General features: G+C 36.7%; 3 protein-coding genes across 4 annotated transcripts; 2 read left to right on the top strand and 1 right to left on the bottom strand.

Annotated features, from left to right (window-relative positions):
• Nucleotides 1-8,714: 8,714 nt before the first annotated feature.
• Nucleotides 8,715-10,067, top strand: LOC145946858 (uncharacterized protein F54H12.2-like). Its single transcript, XM_083056607.1, has 2 exons — nt 8,715-9,603; nt 9,901-10,067. The coding sequence occupies exons 1-2, from the start codon at nt 8,715-8,717 to the stop codon at nt 10,065-10,067; spliced, it is 1,056 nt and encodes a 351-aa protein (XP_082912733.1).
• Nucleotides 10,068-11,146: 1,079 nt separating this feature from the next.
• LOC145946843 (uncharacterized) lies at nt 11,147-17,264 on the top strand. Of its 2 annotated transcripts, none has more exons than XM_083056592.1 (4): nt 11,147-11,353; nt 16,630-16,831; nt 16,921-17,129; nt 17,207-17,264. In XM_083056592.1, the coding sequence occupies exons 1-3, from the start codon at nt 11,324-11,326 to the stop codon at nt 17,127-17,129; spliced, it is 441 nt and encodes a 146-aa protein (XP_082912718.1). In that variant the 5' UTR covers nt 11,147-11,323; the 3' UTR covers nt 17,207-17,264. The 2 variants fall into 2 exon arrangements, with proteins under 2 accessions (XP_082912718.1, XP_082912717.1); XM_083056591.1 differs by lacking the exon at nt 11,147-11,353 and adding an exon at nt 16,044-16,482.
• On the bottom strand, nt 13,365-14,662 carry LOC145946845 (uncharacterized). The gene has a single exon (XM_083056593.1). The coding sequence runs from the start codon at nt 14,499-14,501 to the stop codon at nt 13,365-13,367; it is 1,137 nt and encodes a 378-aa protein (XP_082912719.1). The 5' UTR covers nt 14,502-14,662.
• Nucleotides 17,265-20,820: the final 3,556 nt, after the last annotated feature.

Genomic DNA, 20,820 nt, shown 5'->3' with positions numbered 1-20,820 from the left:
CAATAGCAAGAAGCTAATATGTCCTCCTACATCTTCTTCCTCGTGATCAAATGCTTCGCGCATTCCCATCACTTCACCCGCGAAACGTAATAATCTTTCATCTCCGTTAAAATGTAACAATCTATATAAAATTGCTAGTACAGTATTTGTACTAGTACACGCGAAACGTTGAAAAATCGCGTAATTTGTCTCCGCTGACTCATCCGACAATTCGGATAAATATTGCTCGCTGTTAAACCCCGGTATCAAATTTGCTGTTAAATTCACACACTTTGCCACTGTAGCTTTAATCCCCGACACTTTGAGCAAAAATTAACTTTGATTTTTGCCAAAATTGAAACGAGTCACAACGTGTCAAAAACAAGTTGCTCAACGCGACGACGAACTCAGAAAAACATTTTCTCTTTCGCTTCGTAGAACTTATACTCTTTCCCTACTCCACGAAATAGGGAGAAATTTTCGTTAACAAATTATTTTTCCATCTGTATAACATATATTTTAGAAGAAAAAGGTCAATGTTCCTCAATATTTTTTCATTCCTGTGTATCTCATTTCTTTTAGAAACTTTTTATTTGTTGTACTATTGAAAATATTTTCTAGTTGAAGATTTATCACAGGATAAATTGTTCAATATTATCTACTTTTATTAATTGTTCAATATTATATACTTTAAAATTTATTACTGTTCAATATTATTTTGAAATTGAAAATTAGAAACACACAATTTCACACTTTCCCTCTTACACTATCACTGCGTCAACATTTCACGTTAATTTTTTGTAAATTGTTTAATTTTTTATATTGGTTTCTTTTTTGCGTTTATTGTTATTGTTATTGGTTTATTTCTTTTTAAAATAATTGTTATTTGAAAAACTTTGTTAGTTTCACTATTAAAAATATTTCCTAAAACCGAGACAACGTAAATAACTGCCCAATATTATATTTCTTTTTTTTTGCTACAGGGATTTCTTTTATTTACAAAGAAAAATTTTTAAAGTCACAAAAAAAGTAAATTATCAAGAAAATTCTCATATACAAAAATTACTTTTACTTTTTACATTTCAATATTGTCGTAACGTCAGCTTTAACGTTGTCTTATTTCTTTGTACAAATATTTATTACCCATGACTAAATTTTTATAAATTTTTTGCTCCAGGTGTTTCTTTTATTTTCAAAGAAAAATTTTAAAAGTCATAAAAAAATAAACATTTATCAAATAAATTCACATTTATACAAAAATTACTTTTATATTTTTACAATTCAATATTGTCGTAATTACAGCTTTAAACTTATCTTATTTCTTTGTACAAATATTTATTACCCTTGACAAATTTTTATAAATTATTACTTTCGATGCATTGTTTGAAAAATTTCTTTTCATGCAACAAATTTAATTGCTTGAAGATTCTAGAACCTTTCCCGCTCTCTTTCATGCATACACACTCTCACTCACACTTACACTCCTTAACGTACAAATTTAAACATAAAAAATTATAATTTTTCTGTTATTTAGTTTTGTAAATAAATTTTTCTCCCTCCTTTCTGAAATCCGCAGCAATATAAGAGCGCACGGAACTTAGGATTTCATTCTGTCGTCGACGTTCTCTCAAAGTCCTAGCTTCGGCTGTGTTAAAAAACTTCTTGAAAATTCCCTATTTCGACTTGCTGTTGTGACTATTCTCCGCTGAATTTTACACGAAAAGTGATAACAATGGCAGCTTCGAAGAAAGTAATTGATTCCACGGAAACTGTGTCCAATATTAACAAGAATATTAACAACGACAACGGCGTCATTGCCAACAACGATGGGAGAAACGAACATCAATATTTATTGCTATCAACAACGTATGGACTTAATTCTTCCTACACTAAGAAGATTCATGTGGGATTACAATCGGTGAGCGAGAGATGTTTTGTTCTGATTGTTAAATTAACCGGAAATTGTGCTGACGGAATTTGCTTCGATACCAATACTTGGCGACAATTTCAAAACAATATGGAGGAAATGAGACTGTACTTGTATGAAAATCAAAAAACAAGACCAAGTTCCATTACTATCAACAATATTTCTATCAACTTTACCAGCGCTTATGGAGCAAGGGCAATATTGCTAACGTACAAGGAAAACGCCAGACATTCTGCGGAGAATGACGGAATAGAAGAGTCGCAGCCTGTGTTGAAGAAACAAAAAACGTACAGTGTAGCAATTGTGATGCAGAAAGCTACTTTTCTCGGACTGGAAAAAATTTTAAAATGTGTAGATGCGCATTTATCGCAGTTAGTTTCTATAGTCGACACTGTTAATGAAACTGTGAAATATTTAATCACCGAAATAGAATTAAAACTTTCTACGTCTTACATAGATTACGAAATTATAAAACTTACCGTCAAAGGTAATTATCAGGAAATTGAACGTAGTGTACAATTGCAAATAAATAACTTAACGTTTTTAGATGTATACTTTAACATTGTATTTGTAGAAATACTTTCGCTTCGATTTAATGAAATTGTCCGTATAATTTTGCTAAACCGCAAATCTTAATTTTGTAAAATAGACAAAAATTATATTAACAATATTACATAAAATTGTTTCTTTCCTAAATCTGAGTATTTACTTTTACCCTCCCTTTACTCTCTCCTCCCGGATTTACTGAAAATGTAAAACATTGTGACGTAAATTATACTTTTATTCACGAACGGTACAGGAACTTATCATTTTTGATACAAATTGAGTAGCTCAGCGAACACCGCGAACGTAAGCTTATCAGCAGCGGTGTTCGGGAAAACGCTAGTGTCAGTTTACCTCCGCAGAAACGCTTACTAGCGTCCGCGTCAACCAGCTGACGCGGTACTCTTTGCTCGTACGCGTGTAGAAAAACGCTAGCGCGAGCATGCGGTCGCCGCGGGTGTGCCTCCCCCCGGAACGCGGAATAAGCTTATGACCAAGTCCAGTCAGCACTTTATATTTTTAAAAAAGATATGCAACACGCGTATATACATATATACAGGGTGTCCGGTAATAGTCGCATCAACCGTCGTGTGCAGGTAGAGCTAGTTAAACCGAGTAGAAAAGTCCTCTACCATTTTGCGATATTCTCAATAATAAGAGAGAAATAAATTAAAGAAAATCAGCCAATTCGCGCGATGATAAGCGTGCGGCGAGAAGAGACAGCCCACTCGGGGGTCCAGAGTTAGCGCTACTCGTATGGAGTTACTGTCTTTTGTAAAGCGCTCCTCCCCGCTTCATCGCGCGCTTAGCAACCGTGTAACATTATACTGTTTCTTTTCGCCGCATGCTTAGTAACGACATAAAACTGGGCTGTCTCTTCTCGCCGTCGTTACGCGAATTGGCCGATCTTTATTAATTAATATCTCTCTTATTATTGAGAATATCGCAAAATGGTAGAGGACTTTTCTACTCGGTTTAACTAGCTCTACCTGCACACGACGGTTGATGCGACTATTACCGGACACCCTGTATATATATATATACATATATACGTTTTTACTCACATTCACTCACACATACGCACGCGTACATAATTGTTACTAAACATGTTATGCGATGACTTTTTCATTTATCAACTTGTGAGTAGCATCTAAATTAATCATTACGTGAAATGGACGTACGCTGGAAACATCCGTGGACGTCGATCGTCTGCGGACCTACGGGTTGCGGGAAAACAATTTTCGTGAAAACTTTTCTTAGACATTTATCCGACATGTCCGATGTTCGATTCGAAAGAATTTTATTTTATTACGCCGAATGGCAGGATGCGTATCATCGGCTGCAATGTGACACTAGTGAAAGTAAAGAAGTAGAAAAAAATGAAGCACGTAAGATTGAATATAATATTTTGCTAAAAACGAAGAAAAATATAATCGAATTTCACGAAGGATTACCACGTCCGGAAGATTATTCAAATGATCCGCTATCTCCAAAATTGATGATAATTGACGATCTTATGAGGGAATCGTCTTCGTGCGATGCTATCGTAGATCTGTTTACCAAAGGAAGTCATCATAAGAATCTCAGTGTTATACTTATTTCGCAAAATCTTTTCCATCAAGGTCGCGGACAACGTGACATATCTCTCAACGCAAATTACATAGTAGTTTTCAAAAATCCACGTGATAGGGCTCAAATTCGACATCTCTCACGTCAAGTATATCCCGACGATCCGAAATTTCTAGAAGAAGCATACTACGATGCTACTATGCGACCTCACGGCTATTTATTGCTTGATCTAAAACAATCGACTCCTGACGAATATCGATTTCGCACGTGCATCTTTCCCGTTGACGAATTGCATTATGTCTACATACCACGTAGATCGAGTAGTAGAGGAGGGGGAATATAAAAATGGTATTTGTGCTCGCATTTCGTCAGTCTCTCAATTTTGTCATAATGGTGACACGTGGTAAGAATATCAAAGCGACTTCGACGACGTCGAAGAATTTTTCCGACAGCGCAATAAAGATCGCTAGACGTTCCATTGGTGAGAGAAACGCTTGTCTTTTAAAAGCTTTGTGTTATTTGAATAAAAATCAGAGAGCAACATTCTTACGTAACGCCGACAATAAACTCATAAAGTGTATTCAAGAGTGCGTTTTTAACACGCTCAAAGGTAACGTTCCACTTGCTAATAGCGAAAAGAAACGTTTAGCCAAACATAAAGCAATCCTACGGCGTATCGCAGTAAAACGCGATAATTTGAAGGCTAAAAGAAAGTTGTTGATACAACGGGGTGGATTTTTACCCTATCTTATCGGACCTATACTCGGTGCTATATTATCACGGATTATCGGAGAGTGAAAAAGAAAAATACAACTTTATATATTTTTTCCAAAAAATACTAATTATAAAAGAAATAACAAATGTGAGAAACAACTATTACACATCAAATAATGGAGAAGGCAAAAAAAATGGTTTTGATTTCTACGGAAAATCTCGAAAAAATGCAACGAATGCAGCATCACCAGCAACCGGAAATAACATCTATCGAATCGAAGGAAAAAATATGGAGATATCAGATGGAAATAATAATAACTCTGTACGAACTCCGGGAACTCCTTTATCGCGTCTCGACGCGGAGATGTGGCGTATTCTCAATCTCGCGACTCCTACCGACGAAGGCGAAAAATGGAAATTGTATAAGGAAACACTTCGACGTTATCTTCACTTTGTTCGGGAAGCGAAACGATCTCGCAACGATTCGCGCAATGGTACGCGAGGCAACGTCGATGTCGGAGATGGCGAGCAGAACGAAGACCTCGATATGACGTTATTAAACGAAGATCTCCCGGAAATGGGAACTTCAATTAGCAGTGAAGGAAACATTAGCGAAAGTAGTTTTGGAAAGAAACGTGCTCAAACAGCGGAAATGCTTAAAGAAATACTCAACAATGTACCTAAAACTTATCGCGTCAAAGCACACGCACTATTAAAATATTTGCTTAAAATTCCGCCATCTAAGATTAGCTGGGATAAACGCGGTCTCGTCACTATAGACAATGAAGTTGTAACGGGGACGAATATTACCGAACTTATAAACGACGCTGTACGCGAGAGAAAAACGGTGAAAGCAACCGGGAGAATTCAGTTTGCGAGATTACATCGCGACATAAATACGCCTTCCAATCTCATAGGAAATCGCGATTTATTGACTACGTTTGCACGTAAATCTCAGCGTATTAAAAATACGTTGCCATACGGGAGCTCAACTCCGAAAACTCCGCTCTCACATTCAAAGTCATACAGACGAAAGTTAGACGAAACTGAAGAAGACACGGTGTTTTTATCCGTCACTGACGATAGCGATGACGGTAAAACATTAATAAGTAACGAGGATTCACGGACAAAAAGGAAGAAAGGTTTATTTCATTGGAGCAAACTCGAATAATGGAACTCGAAAAATTGTATTACGATCCCTCGCACTACGCAAGCTATTCCGCGACGGAGAATTTATCTAGAGCTGCTAAACCACATTTTACGCGTAACGACGTCATTGAATGGCTTAAATCGCAAGATACGTACACGCTACATCGTCCAGTACGACGAAAATTTCCGCGTTTACATTATAACGTGACAAATATCGACGATTTATGGGAGGCTGATTTAATCGATATTCGTAATCTCAAGAGTTATAATGGTTATTCCTATCTGCTAACAATTATTGGCGTGCTTAGTAAATTTGTTTGGGTAGAACCCTTACGTGACAAAACAGCTATCTGCGTGACAAAAGCCTTTCAACGTGTGCTTTTGAGAAACAATAAACGAATTCCTGTATACCTGCAGACGGATAAAGGTAAAGAATTTATAGCTAGTTCTGTACAAAAATTCTTTAAAGAAAAAGGCATACGTTTTCGTGTAGCCCGCAATCCCGATATTAAAGCAGCTGTTGTAGAACGATTTAATAGAACACTCAAGGAGCGGATGTGGCGTTATTTTACACATAAAAATACGAGACGTTACATTGATATTTTACAAGATATCGTTCACGCTTACAATCATACTCGTCATTCTTCTATTAAAATGCAACCTGCAGTCGTTACGCGGGAAAATGCTCGTATCGCGCGTGAAAATATTAATTGTCGGTGATGACATCGACGACGACGTCAACAAGAAGAAAAAGTATCGCGGACGCAAACAAAAAGTTAAATATAATGCTGGTGATCTCGTACGCGTCAGTAGAGCAAAAGTAGCCTTTGAGAAAGGATACGAGGCAAAGTGAAGCGAAGAAATATTTCGAATTCACCGTGTTATCGAATGGAGGAAACCCTGCGTATACGAATTAAGTGATTTAGAAGGCGAAATTATAGACGGAATTTTTTACGAACAAGAATTAACACCGGTCAATAAAGACTTACAAGGAGAAGAATTTATCATCGACCACGTGATAAAAAGCAAGGGACGCGGAAACAATAAACAATTGTTAGTTAGCTGGCAAGGTTATCCTTCAAAATTCAATTCTTGGATTTCTGCATCGAGTTTAAGATCTTTGAGTCAAAATGAAGGAGGAGCAATTTTACATGATTCTTCCGAGCAATAGTAGTATGAGTTACTTTCCGGAAAATAAAACCACGTGTTTTACCACTGAATTACCTCAACGTATAGAGTTACATGGATGATGGGAAGTAGCGCTCGCTGAGATTCAGTTTCCATATAGTTTTTTACATATACGATCAGACGAGGAAGGAATAATCAGGTTTATTGATATTAGTGAGAAGGAAGCAGTAATTAAGGCTGAGAAATCACAACTACCGACGGGAGTTTACTCGAATATGCAAGATATTATAGATGCCTTAAATTTCGCAGCCAAATCTGTTGAATCGCATATAATTTGGCAATTCGATGCTAGCAAAGGTGGTAAAACTTTCATGAAACTTTCCTGTGAAAAAAAGAAATGTTCTATGGTTCATTATGTAAATTTTTCCGAAAAAATTCACAGCATACTCGGATTTGATATACCAGTAGGGAACTTGATCAACAGAAAAGTGATTCTGCTATAGCAACTTCTTTGCCGGCAAGATTTTATAATGAAATCAGTAAAGGTATACACAGTAAAGAGAATCTCGATAAACTCATAAGTGGTTCAGTTATCATAGACCTTATGCTGCCTTCATGGGTTTATGATGAAGAAATTTATTCGTTACAATTTTACAAGCTCTCGCGCAATTATCCGATCATATCCAATAAACCAGCTAGTTTGTTGTGTGTCATTCCCGACAAGCTCTTTGTCTATTGTGACATTTACGAACCTTATATTATAGGCGATGTACAAGCTCCACTTCTTCGCGTAGTCGCACTCGATGCACGAAATAATTACGCGTTTGCATCCAGTCAAGTAAGGCATTTCTCGCACATGTATTACATTGCATTGCAACAAACGTGTTTTCGCACGATCGAAATAGATATAAGAGATCAACTTGGAAAGAGTATACCATTTGAATTTGGAACGTTGACGGTGACATTACACTTTAGGCGAGTCGATTAAATATTATAAGAATACTCAACAGCTACGATAGAAAAAAAATAAAAAGAGAAAAAAGCAAATTCATTCCTATTAATGGAGCACTATTCGGAATATTACGAGCAATTACAGAACGGGGGTAGTCGCGGCGGCGGAATTCCGCGAATTTTTGTCGAATCAGCCTATCAATGTGGTCATGGTATCGAAAGTTTTCTCGGAGGATTATTCAGACGCGTGCTGCCTTATCTAAGTAAGGGTGTACGGGCGGTAGGAAAAGAAGCTTTACGTGCCGGTGTTAATATAATCGAAGATGTTGAAAATAATACTCCGTTTAAAGTAGCGGTAAAACATCGTTTTGAAGAATCACGCGACAATCTCAAAAGAAAAGCTAAAGAAAAAATAGGTAGTCTGATGAAAGGTTCAGGATATAAATCGGATGCAAAAATGCATGTAGCTCAGTTTCCATTTGGGGGGCTTGACGCACACATCGTTAAATCAGCGACAACAACAGGACGTAAACGACGACGTACGAGTACGAAAAGTTCGTCGAAAATCAAGACAGTAAAAAAAGAACAAAATTAACGAAGAACAAGAAAAAGAAGAAAAAACACACGGCAGTGAAAAGACTCAAGACATCAGCGAAACGACAGAAAATTGGCAAGAAACGCACCGTCTCCGATATATTTTCTTAAACATTATTATTCTAAACTCAGCAACAACAAAAAATTCTAGAAAATAAGTATGTCTTTTCTTCACACACACTCGAGCGAGTGTTTAAAGAGTGAATTCGATCTCTTTTCTTTACCGCCTACGCAAACTAGTATCGAAAGTTCGCAATGGATTTATTACAAGCCCGTGACCTCTCTCTCGGACGACTCACCGATAGAATTCGTCATCCCCGGTCACGGAGAAGAATATCTAGATCTCACACATACAATGTTGAGTCTTCGTATACGCGTAGACCCGTTCGACGTTTCAACGAGAGGAACTGCAGGAACAAGCAGCAGCAGCACCAGCAGCGAAAGCAACGTAGGCCCCGTAAATCATTTACTTCATTCGATTTTCAATCAGATCGACGTATACTTCAATCAAAAGCTCGTGTCACCTCCAAACAACGCTTACGCATACCGCGCGTACATCGAAGCATTGTTAAATTATTCTTCACCCGCAAAAACTTCCCATCTAACTTCATGCTTATGGGACGCGGATACACCCGATCGTATGGACGAATTGTTGGAATCGAAAACAGGCAATCCCGCTCTCGTGAGACGCGCACAATACATCCGTGGCGGACGAACGCTAGATCTTATGGGACATCTTCATTGCGATGTTTTCAATCAAGACAAATTCTTGATTAATGGTGTGGAAGTACGATTAAGACTCGTTCGCTCGAAAGATTCGTTTTGTCTTATGGAAAGTAATGGCTCCTCAAAAATTCATATTCTCGATGCCAGTTTGCTCATAAGAAGGACAAAAATTAGCGCCGCAGTATTACTAGCACACGCTAGAATGCTGAGTGAAGTTACAGCCAAGTATCCGCTCACGAGAGTCGAAGTCAAATCATTCACGATTCACAGTGGTGTTGTGGGTGAATCTTTAGATAACGTAATACTCGGGCTACTACCGAAACGTATAATTGTCGGTTTCGTAAATAATAGAGCGTTTAATGGTGATAGAAAATTAAATCCGTTTAACTTCAAAAATTACGGAATAAATTTCTTCTCGCTGTACGTCGACGGCACTCAATTTCCTAGTAGGCCGTTACAGCCAATTTTCACGTCGGAATAATCTCTTTACGTCGAAGCTTATCAAACTCTTTTTTCGGGAACGGGTATCCATTTTTTAAACGAAGGAAATTCCATAAGTAGAGATGATTATTCCAAGGGATATACACTTTTCGCTTTTGATCTTACGCCTGATTTGTCAGCTAATTGCGCCGGACATTGGAATCTCGTGAGACACGGAAGTTTACGCTTAGAAGTACGATTCGAAAAAGCTCTCACCGAAACCATTAATTGTATTGTCTACGCAGAATTTGATAACGTGATAGAAATTGACTCGTCACGTCAAGTTATCGTTGATTTTTCCGGCTAGATTTTACGTCACTCAAAATAATACTCTGTTAAAAATTTTTTACGTATTTTCCTCATCATTCAAAATATTATCATCATCACTGACGTATGTACTGTCACGTCTGGGTGATCTTCCTTCTCTCTCTATGCCTAGGCTAGTGAGAAAACGGGCGCTCTCTATTTTTGTGAGGCAACCTGCTTACACCGGCTATACCTCTGGGACGCCGAGAGCTAGGACCGAAGTTACGGATCTAGGGAATGTTGTAGGTCACAGGAGTGGGGTATTAGTTACTAGTTGGGAGTATCGAATCTATTAGCGATATCTTCGATGTCGTTTAAAATAGTTATGACTTGATCGAAAGTTATTTTACCATTCAAATATTCATAGATCAAATTGAGTATTAATTGGTAAATTGTATTGCAAATTAAGCCTTGAAGTTGTTTATTCATCTGGATAATAATAATTCAGGGGCTAATTAATAAAATGAATTTGATATTTATTTAATCGTCTGTGAATTCGACGCTTATTTGAGCACCAGGGATATGAAGATTATCTAAGCAGACTATGAGTTGATCGATATCAATAGTTCCTTCTAAAACGTCAGTTAGTAGCCCGATAATTATATTTATAATTGAATTTGCATCATCGTTTGTTAATCCTTGGACGTCTAATTCAGTAGATCTGGGTAGCATTTGAATTAATTGGTAGAGGCAATGATGAGAATAATATATTTATAATGAGTTAGATAAGGATTATCGTGAGATAACATGAAGGGGAACTAGAGAGAGTGAGATATCAATATCCGATACGTCTATTCATTTGGTTTTAAATATGAATTCAAAAGGAAGGTCGATGGTTAAGGAGAATGTCTTCGGGCATACGAAGGATGCCTGTCGTCGACGATGGAAATAACGTAGGGTGTTGATGGGAGCTTTGTCACCAGGCACTATCGCTGGGTGCTCGACAACGAAAGGAAGTTGAGGAAATGGCAGAAAGTTGCTTGTGCCTACGGTAAAAGTATGCGTTGCAACTATAGGTAAAATGAGGATTGGACCACGTCCAGAGCGAAATTAATTCTAGAATTCTATTTAAGAATTCTTACGCGATATATTGTCTCTTGTTATCGATATTATTAGGCGAGAGAAGGTAATGAGAAGTTGTCTTCGGGCATACGAAGGATGCCTATCGTCGACGATGGAAATAACGCAGGGTGTTGAGGGGAGCTTTGTCACCAGGCACTATCGCTGGGTGCTCGACAACGACGGGATGCTGAGGAAATGGTAGAGAGTCGTATGGACTTACGAAAGGTACGTCCAACGGCTAGAGGTAAAATGTGGATTGGACGACGTCCGAGTGATATCAAGAGTACTGTTTCTACACGTTAATATTGCTAGTTTCTGATATTGATACCTTGAATAAATTATGGAAAGGTAGTTGGATTCTAATTTGATAAATACCGATTGACAACGGGAAACTGTTAACTGCATGCAATGCTTAACAGTGGATTTCGTTTATTTGTTTTAGGAGAAGGTAGTGATTGAAAGAGAATTGTCAGTCTAACGTAACTTAGAATTAAAATTGGCGTGTTAAATAGTCTGGGTAATTATAAGTACTTACCTTGTGATAGACTGTGAACTTCAGGCAGTGGATCGTAATACGCTCGTTCGCCTTCTTCCCTTCTCTAGGACTTCGGTCGCGGGATGTTTGGCAAAATCAACGTATTCGAGTTTTGAAGCACAAGAGTTCTTTATTTAACTTTTACTTTATAATTCTATGCGCGACTAACAAATTGGGTATGTCTACGCAGTTGACGGCAAACGCGTGACTTTATACAGAGTATCGTAAGGCTACAGAAATGATGTACTGTAGAGCTACGGTAGGATCTCGATAATGAGATGCCGTAGAGTTACGGTGAGATGCTAATGATGGTATGCCGCTAATGAAGTTAAGAATTAAGGGTTTATATACCCATCAAATCGAGAAAAATCTGAGTGTCGTGTGCAATTCCCTTTTGGTGGGGATTTCTAAGAAAGACGTTTTCTTGGAATATGTCACAATAAATTGTACTAAGAGGTCATGATACGGTGACCCGCAGGAGCGAACGCTCTAGGTGTCAACTATCAATTTACGAGTTTTAGATAATCTGGACCGGATATCGAAGTTAGGCGGTGAGCTTGAGATGAGGAGCGACGATTCCAAGAAGTGTCTAATTTATTATTCTTTTGTGGTTTGAACGCTAGCATCCGATAACGCGAGGGAGATAACGGACGGAAGCGGCTTGTCACCTACGATCGGCACTTAATTACTTGCTGATTATGAGCTGTTTTTAGAGAGGTCTGCGCATAGATACATGTTAAAGTTTCTTGTAGTTCGCCAAATATTCATTTGTACGTTTATGGAATCATTTCTTATATAATTTATTTTATATTATTAATTAGAATTCTTAATGATTGATAATTTATAATAAAACTTGAGTTTAATGCAATAGGGTAAGATTAGGTTATTTCTAAATTATAGAATTATGATTCCATAACGTAATATCGAGACTTTCTTGTTCTCGTTTGACTTGATTCTGTAATAAAATATTCTCTTTAATTATATCCACTTGGGCCTTATTTATAAGTCTCTTCATTTAATAATTTACTCAATAAATCTTAATAATCTTGGGTTCGTTATCGAAATCATTTAATGACTGAAATAAGGCTTCGTAAATATAATTGCGGATGAAATCTTAAAATATTAAGTGTTTGAACACTTTTAGTAATTCATCGAATGCTTGTCGCAGGCTTGTCGTTACAATGCATCGCAAGATAAGGATTTATGGAACCTTCCTCATAATAATTCTGTCAGTGATTAAAATACTTCTAAAACTCATTACTATAAGTCTTAAATTGTTAAGTAAAGTTCGACAAGTTATTATGTTTCTGATTCCATAAATAATATTATTATATTGTTTAATTAATATTGAATATTCATATATAGGTGGGTTAGTCATGATTAAAATATATTCTTATTGCTAAGGGTTAGTTTCATTTAATAATAACTGGTTAGTTGAAGTATACGCTCAGGGGTCTCGGATGACGTTTGATTGGTCGGATCGCTAGTTCCTGGTAGCGGCTAGTTAGAACTAGATAACTGGAGACCCTAGATTTGGTATGGTTAGTAATTAATAATATAAATGCTTGATTTTAGTCTAAACAATTATATGTAAAGAGGAAAATCATTAATTATCCTTAAATTTTAAGTATTGGCGCAGGAAAAACAGTAGCGCGCAAAAATATGGTTTCGCGAAAATGACGGGACGTTACACCTCCCCCCTTATTTAAGAACAAATTGCGATGTATTCGAAGGAATTTGTTCGAGATCTTTTAAACGATCTCTTAAATTCTGATATGAATTAATATCAGAAACATTATTAGTAGTTGCTGATTCGATGTTGGATGAGGCATTATCATTTGGTCTTGAAAACCCATTAATGATTACGGTAGGTTCCCTGGAGAGGTCTTCAGGAGCAGAAGGTGACGGTGGTCCCTTGGCTGGTTTTTTATTATCGGTCTTATCGACAGGTCCTCGTGCGAGATGAAGTAGTAGATGAGTGAGAGAGCTCCAAATGGCTCCAGCCAAATGCATGCTCCATCCATAGGCGGAATGTAAGGCATAACCGTGAATAGCTGTATCGACGAAGACTTTTATGATGCGAATAATTATTAGAATGCCAAGGATTCCAGCGGTTGCGGATCCGAATGAAATAAATCCGGTCCATACTCGTGAGGCGGCACTCTCGGCAATTTTATTGAGAGAGGCTTCGTCCAATAAATTATACATGGAGACAGCGTCGGAGTTAATGGAGTATCCCGTAATTCCTCTTGCAATTGTATTTAGAAGAGCGGGTTTCTCTGCGGGGAACATAATGTGATCCCTCAGTTTTTCTATATCTTCTTCGGAGTATATTCCGCTGACAGCGAGGGCTCCTGGCGTCAAATAATCCCAGGTTAATGTCGTCATTGGTTTTAATTGTTGCGGAGGTAACTGTCTGATTTGAGGTTCAGGTGTAAATTGAACCCATGTATCCTCGATACGGTACATAGTTGGTAATTCAAAACTGCATTCCCTTTGATTTCCATATTTAGAAATTATCCGGGATTTCGGGGTGAGAAACAAGGAAGTGTTGCGGGTGGTTACAGGTAATTCCGTGTAACATTCCTTTGTTTTCCTTACTACAACATCTACAGGTATGCATTTGACGATGTGCGTGGTTTCCCCGGTTGTAACTGCCATATAGCCGGGTCCTTTCATAAGGCGATATGCGAATTCATCTGGTTGAAGAGTAGCGAAAGACAGGGCGTTGGTGATTACCTGTCTTTCTAATTCGCATTTTTGTTGCATAACATTATAATATAATGAAGTCATTTGTTGTCGGATGTGTTTTTCCACATACACGAATTTAGAATTCATATATGTGAATATATCCAGGTTGTCCACGGGGATGATACCTCGGCTGGCGAAGGTATCGCCTTGCTTTGTCTCTAGGATAAAGAGCTTAGGGTGCTCTGTGCGAAATAAAGTGTATCCGCACAAGGGTTGTTCTTTTGTCTTCGTAAGTGCGAACGTGACGTCCTGCGTAGTCAGACTATAAATAATCGGAGAAAGAGGGTTAGTTGAATTATCTGTAATTTTAGTTGCTAAACCCTCATAAAGAACGTCATATTGATGGAAATTGCAAGCGGATGTTGGCAAGGATTTCCAATACGAGTATCCGTTTTCGGAATCGGTGCAAAATCCTTCGCTCAAGAGACAAATGGTTCCGGATTTTAATATTATTTTTCCGGAGTTTAATTGTACGGGAACGTGCGATGTCCTCAAGGAGATCTTGACGACGGCTTGAACAACGACGTTGTCCCAGGTTCCGTAAGGGTCGGAGTACTGAGTGCCTTTGCAGGTTCCGTCGTTATTAGTGCGTCCGGCTAAGGTGAGACTATGATAAGTAGTCTGATTAGCTCTTAGTCCGTGAATGATATTGCTATCTCCGAGAGAGAATGTTCCATCTTGGAATGCCCTTCGGCACACTGTATATCCGGTTTCGTGGATATAATCTGCCTTTCCGTTATGGACTATGGAGACATGCGAGTGCATTCCGCAGTGGTAAATTGTCCGTGATATTTCCACCTTGCACTGGATGACTTCTGCATGATTGTAGTCCGAGAGTTGTAAGAGTTGCATGTAGACGTCAGTCGAATTGGGTTTCCGTATATCAAGATTGCATTCTCCAACATCGAGCAACGATACCGAAGTAATATTCAGGTGTTGTCCGCCACAATCGAATCCAATAAGAGCGTGAATCGGATTAACGAGAACGAGAATCGCGAAGTACGACAACATGTCTGTAATAATGCATAGTGAAGTATATATATATAGATATTCTTAATCTAATTGTCGTGTATGTGATATTGCTTTAAAATTATGGTTATATGTGTATGTTTGTATTCATATAGCTTTGTAATCAAGTAGGATATATATATATGTGATTATTATTGAATATATATATATTCTTATTCTAATTATACGTAAATATATATATATTGTTTTATTATTATTATATTTTTTTTTGTGTGCTTTTTGGGTTTTTTTCTTTATATATATATATATCTATATATATATATAGTATATGAGGTATCCTTTTGTCACCGAGTAAAGTATGGAATTATAATAGATTATATGCACGTTTTATTCCAAAATTATGAATATGTAAAATTTTTTTTTTTTTTTTTTTTTTTTTTTTTTTTTTTTTTTTTTTATATATATATATGCTATATGTCTTATAACTTTATTTTGCAACTGAGTAAGATATAAGAATTGTACTTGGGTATATATGTACGTTCTATACTTAAGATATATATATTTCATTAAAATTACTTTAATTAGATCAGTTAGAACCAATGCGTAGATGTTTAGGGTGAAGCTTATCGTAGCGAGGAATATATACTATATTAACTTACATAGATGCTTAATGATAAATAAAAATTCTCTTCTCTCTTTTTGTTATTATTTTTTTCGAGGACGCTTTCGTATTTTGCTAGTTCTCTGAATCAGGCCGCCAAGCTGCGAGGGTCTGATATTGCATCCATATGTGTAGTTTTTCGCTGGGAAAGGTTGTGTTTTAACGTCTTTGGTAAGTTAGAAAGGGCGTGTCAAGTCGTAAACATATCATAGGTAGAAGTGTATGTGAGTAGAGGGGGAATGGGAGGAAAAAGAAAATGGTTTTCCACGTGCAGGTCAACGAAGAAGAATCGCACAGTCGCACTTTAGTTTTTGCAGTGGTAAGAGTGTTGTGAGAAAAGAAAAATTTATAATGGAAATTGAAGTCCCGTATTCGAAAACGAGGGTGGTGATCAGGCGATTACCGATAATTCTGGTGATGGAGTTTGATAAGGAGAACGTAAGTAGTTATTCATGAATGTGTATGAGTCTGTTTTATTATTAATGCTATTACCTCTGATATTAATGATATTTGATATTTGCTTAATAATTTGGAACGGGGCGATCGAGATAGGGAAATATAATAATTAAGGGTTTTCTTTCTCAGCCCGACGTTATTCTTTCTGTGTATCAATACACGAAGAAGGATCGCGAAGATCGGCGAGTGAGAGCCGAAGAGAGACGGCGCTGGGAGGCTTTCCTGGAGGAGGAAGGGGATGATATTTTCTCCCTGAATAAATTATTCGAGGAATGGAGCGAGGAGGAGAGATTGTTCAGAGAGAGATTTCTGATCACCGATGAGATGCTCAGTAAGTTCTTTTAAATTTTTTTTTTTATGACGCGGTTTGTTAATATATAATTGATAATTCGATGTATGTAACCTTTATTTGTTTGTTAGAGGACGACTGGGATTGTGGACCACCGTGGAGGGTATGCTTGTGGAAGAACGTAGTGAAGATGAGTAGACTACGTGCTGAAAGAAGGGTGCAGAGAATGATCGATTTCGCGGCGCCGGTGAGGAGGTGTGAGGACGCGGGGTACGATGATTTTGAAGACGCGGAGTACCGTGAAGAAGTTTTACGCCAAGCGGGATTCTATAAGAATTAGGTAAGTAAGCTTTCTTTTACTTTGCCTTGGGTTTATCTCATTGCTTGACATTATATTATTTTTGTGCATTGTTTCAGAACTGCCTTGATAGCGTCATCGATTCAGGTTATTCTGAAGAGCGCGCGCGCGATTGCAAACGTATATATTTTTAATAGTTCCTTTATAATAATTATTATCGCATGTATTTTACGTAATTATTAAAATTATGCTTATCGAGAAACTGCGTTATTTTATTTCATACTGCCTTCATAAGTACTTTATATACTCGTAAGATTAGAGGAAACACCGTAGAAGCATTTTATTGTTTATGATTAAGATTCATTAATTAAAATATATATATTCTTATGATTTAAATCCATATATATATGATTCGTAAGAAGCTAAGAATGCACTTTGTTATATTATTATCGTATTAATTATCGTATATATATATTTTGTTTTTTTTTTTATTTTTTTTATTTTTTTTATTTATTAAATAGGACGAGCACTTTATTATCTACGATCAAGATTAAATAAATCAGATATTTGTCAGCCATATTTGCTTAAGACTAGTTATTTGTCGTAATGTAATTGTTTCGCCAGAATAATTATAGTAGTAAGATCGAAGGAAGCTATAAAGAGACATTTTATCATTTTATATATAAGATTAAATAGATAGGACACTTTATCGTATTAGGATTAAATAGATAGGACATTTTAAAGTTACTTAAAGTATAGTATATTTTATATAATTTTAACGATATATTATCATTTAATATATATATATATGTATTATCTCTATAAATTTGAACACTAATAATGATTAAATGCTGCGTATAATTTTCATATTACGTTTTAGACTGTACGTTTAACGAAATGTAGTATAACTAGTTTACTGTATCTCCTAATTTTAGTTAATTACGCGGAATTGCATTTGCCTTGGACTTAAGTATTTATAAGGTTATAATAAAGATATAATTTATTCTATACTTTGTTATAGATTAGTGATTTATTTGGTTAATAAATGTTAAGCTAGAGACCGTTTATAGAATTGTTTTAGTTATGACTAGATAACTCATCAAGGTTAGAATATAGGTTACATAGGAGTATGTAAATGTTAGAAAATAGATTTTGTTTTAGTAAATAGATTATTTGGTTATTAGGTTGGGGTTCTCAATTCAATTTCGAAGCCAGTGTCGTTATCGTACACCGAGAGGTAAAGAACATCCAGGGTAGCAGTGTCCAGAACTAGAAGTGCGATTTTGTTAGAATAGTATGTTTTAAAGGCATTCATGAATTCTATATAAGCGATAAAGCAATCGTTACATTGTAAAACAGAGCGTTTTTCTATGGCTATTTCGCTGCTGCAGATTTGACAGTCGGCAGGGCTCATATCTCCGTCTATAACTCCATGACCAATTATATGTTTATAACCCTTTGGGGTTGTGCGGTTATAGCATTTAATACAAAGTCTATTGCCACTTTCTTCAGCTTGGTAGCCAGATATTCGTAGGCATTTTATTTCATATAGTTCTGGAAAATGCTTTAACAAGGGATGTGGGTTGTATTTAAAATTCTTCCCGATGCGCATTTTGCAATTAGTAAGTATAGCGTTAGTATTTATTGTTGTTAAAGTTTTTTTTTTTTTTTTATGCGTATAAAGTGGGAATATTTAGTACGGTTGCTGCATTTAAGCAGAAATTAAGATGGTTTATTAGAAATGGAAAATTTGTTAATTAGTTAATTAATAAAAGATGTCAGGTGATCCGTAAAACAGTGTTGATAAAAAGGAGAACTGTTTCCACCTGAAGTTGATCCGGGGCCTTAGGGGCAGTTCGTAGTCACAGACGATGGAGAGCTGTTAAAGAGGATAACTGCTTTAGGCCCTGGAATAATGTTTCGTTGGCGCTGCCAACATCTGTAAACAAAGATGATACATGTTATTTTATCCTGGTTCAACATGTGCAATTTTTAACTTGATAACGTGAACAATTCTGGGATTTTTGACTAATAATTTGACGTTGCACTGCGGTAGAACTTCTATAATTTCATGGGGTCCGGTATATTGGTCGGCGAATTTTCCTTTTGCAGGTTCCTTTAGTAAAAATACACGTGATCCTACTTGAAAATTTTGTTCGTTAACTTTTCGATCGTAATAATGTTTACTTCGTTCTTTAGAGTTTATGAGGTTTTTGCGTGCGTCTTCTTGTGTGTCATGTATTCTATTAAATAAATCAGTCAGATAATCTCGATAGGTAGTCTCTAGATTTCCTTCGACAGGTGGGTGAGCGGAGGGTAATCGGGCTATTCTACCGAAGATTAACTCAAATGGTGGGTATTTAGTTCCTTCATGAACACTAGTGTTATAAGAAAACATTGCCATGTTAATATGACTATCCCAGTCTCTCTCTTTCTGGACCTGAATTTTAAGATATTCTGTCAGTACATGATGTGATCTTTCAAGAGAACCGTTAGATTGAGGATGATAGGCGGTGGTTTTAAAGTGTTGTATATTAAACATTTTAGCTAAATTTCGTATGAGACCAGAGAGAAAATTAGTTCCTTGATCCGTAAGGATGGCTTTAGGAGCGCCGTATATGCAAATGAAATTTCTAGTGAGCGCAATAGCAATGGATAAAGAATTAGCTTCTCTTAAAGGAACGGCTACAGAATATTTAGTCAATAAATCTTGCATAGTTAATATATATTGATTTCCAGAATTTGTTATAGGGAGAGGACCTACTATATCGAGAGCTACTTTGTCGAATGCGGCCCTAGGTGTATCTGTAATTACCATGGGTTGTCTTGTTTTTACACGTGTTAATTTCTTTAACTGACATTGACGACACCTCTGAATAAGATGCTGTATATCTTTTTTCATAGTGTTCCAATGATAATAAGGTCTTAATCGGTTATAAGTTTTAGTTACTCCTTTATGACCACCGTGAGCGGAGGAATGATTCTCGATAATGAGCGTTTCGCGTTCTTCGGCAGGGGGAATTCGAACTAAGTTTTCGCAGACTGTAATGTGGATGGGTAATTCTCTCAAAAATTCTTGAATTTGGCTAATCACGTATCGCCATGGTATATCGTCGAAACGATCAGTTTTACTGATACTAAAGGAGGCTAAACGTAATTCGGTTACGGCATCTAAAAGGGAACGCATACAATTTTTTAACGTTTGTTGTTCTAAGCGCGAACGATTATTTAATCTTATAGGAATGGATATTAATGTTTTTGATTTAACTGTTTGTACATTTACTCTTTCAAACGTGAGGTTCTCATATACAGGTAGTAAATTTGCTTGTTGATATTCTTTAGCGCCGTTATCATAAGGAGTTCCATCCATTTGAATAAAAATTACGTGATCGTCTTTTTGTCTTAATAAACAGTCGCGGCTTTCGGTTACTAGAATTAAATCTGTTTCCCGTGGTTCTGCGAGTTGGAGTACTTCTTCATATATGTGATCTCCTTCGCGTAGGTCAATAACTGTTCTTCGTTTATTGTCGCCGTCTTCGCTGCTGTCGTCGTCACTGGAATATTCTTCTACTATTACGTCAGGTTCCTGAGGATGTGGATTAGGTGGAGGAGTCTTAATAACTTCGCAATAAATATTAGGGTTACTAGAAACAGGTTCGACTAATGATTCGTTTGGAGGTTCATCATACTCGTGATTTACGAATAGAGGAATGGCGAGATTAATAGGTGGATT

This window comes from Prenolepis imparis, unplaced genomic scaffold, assembly GCF_030444845.1.
Source record: "Prenolepis imparis isolate NDT839.2.m4 unplaced genomic scaffold, iyPreImpa1.0 SCAF_24, whole genome shotgun sequence".
Classification (NCBI taxonomy): domain Eukaryota; kingdom Metazoa; phylum Arthropoda; class Insecta; order Hymenoptera; family Formicidae; genus Prenolepis; species Prenolepis imparis.
Note: the sequence above shows the minus strand (reverse complement) of the source record. Positions and strands in the feature narration are given on the sequence as shown.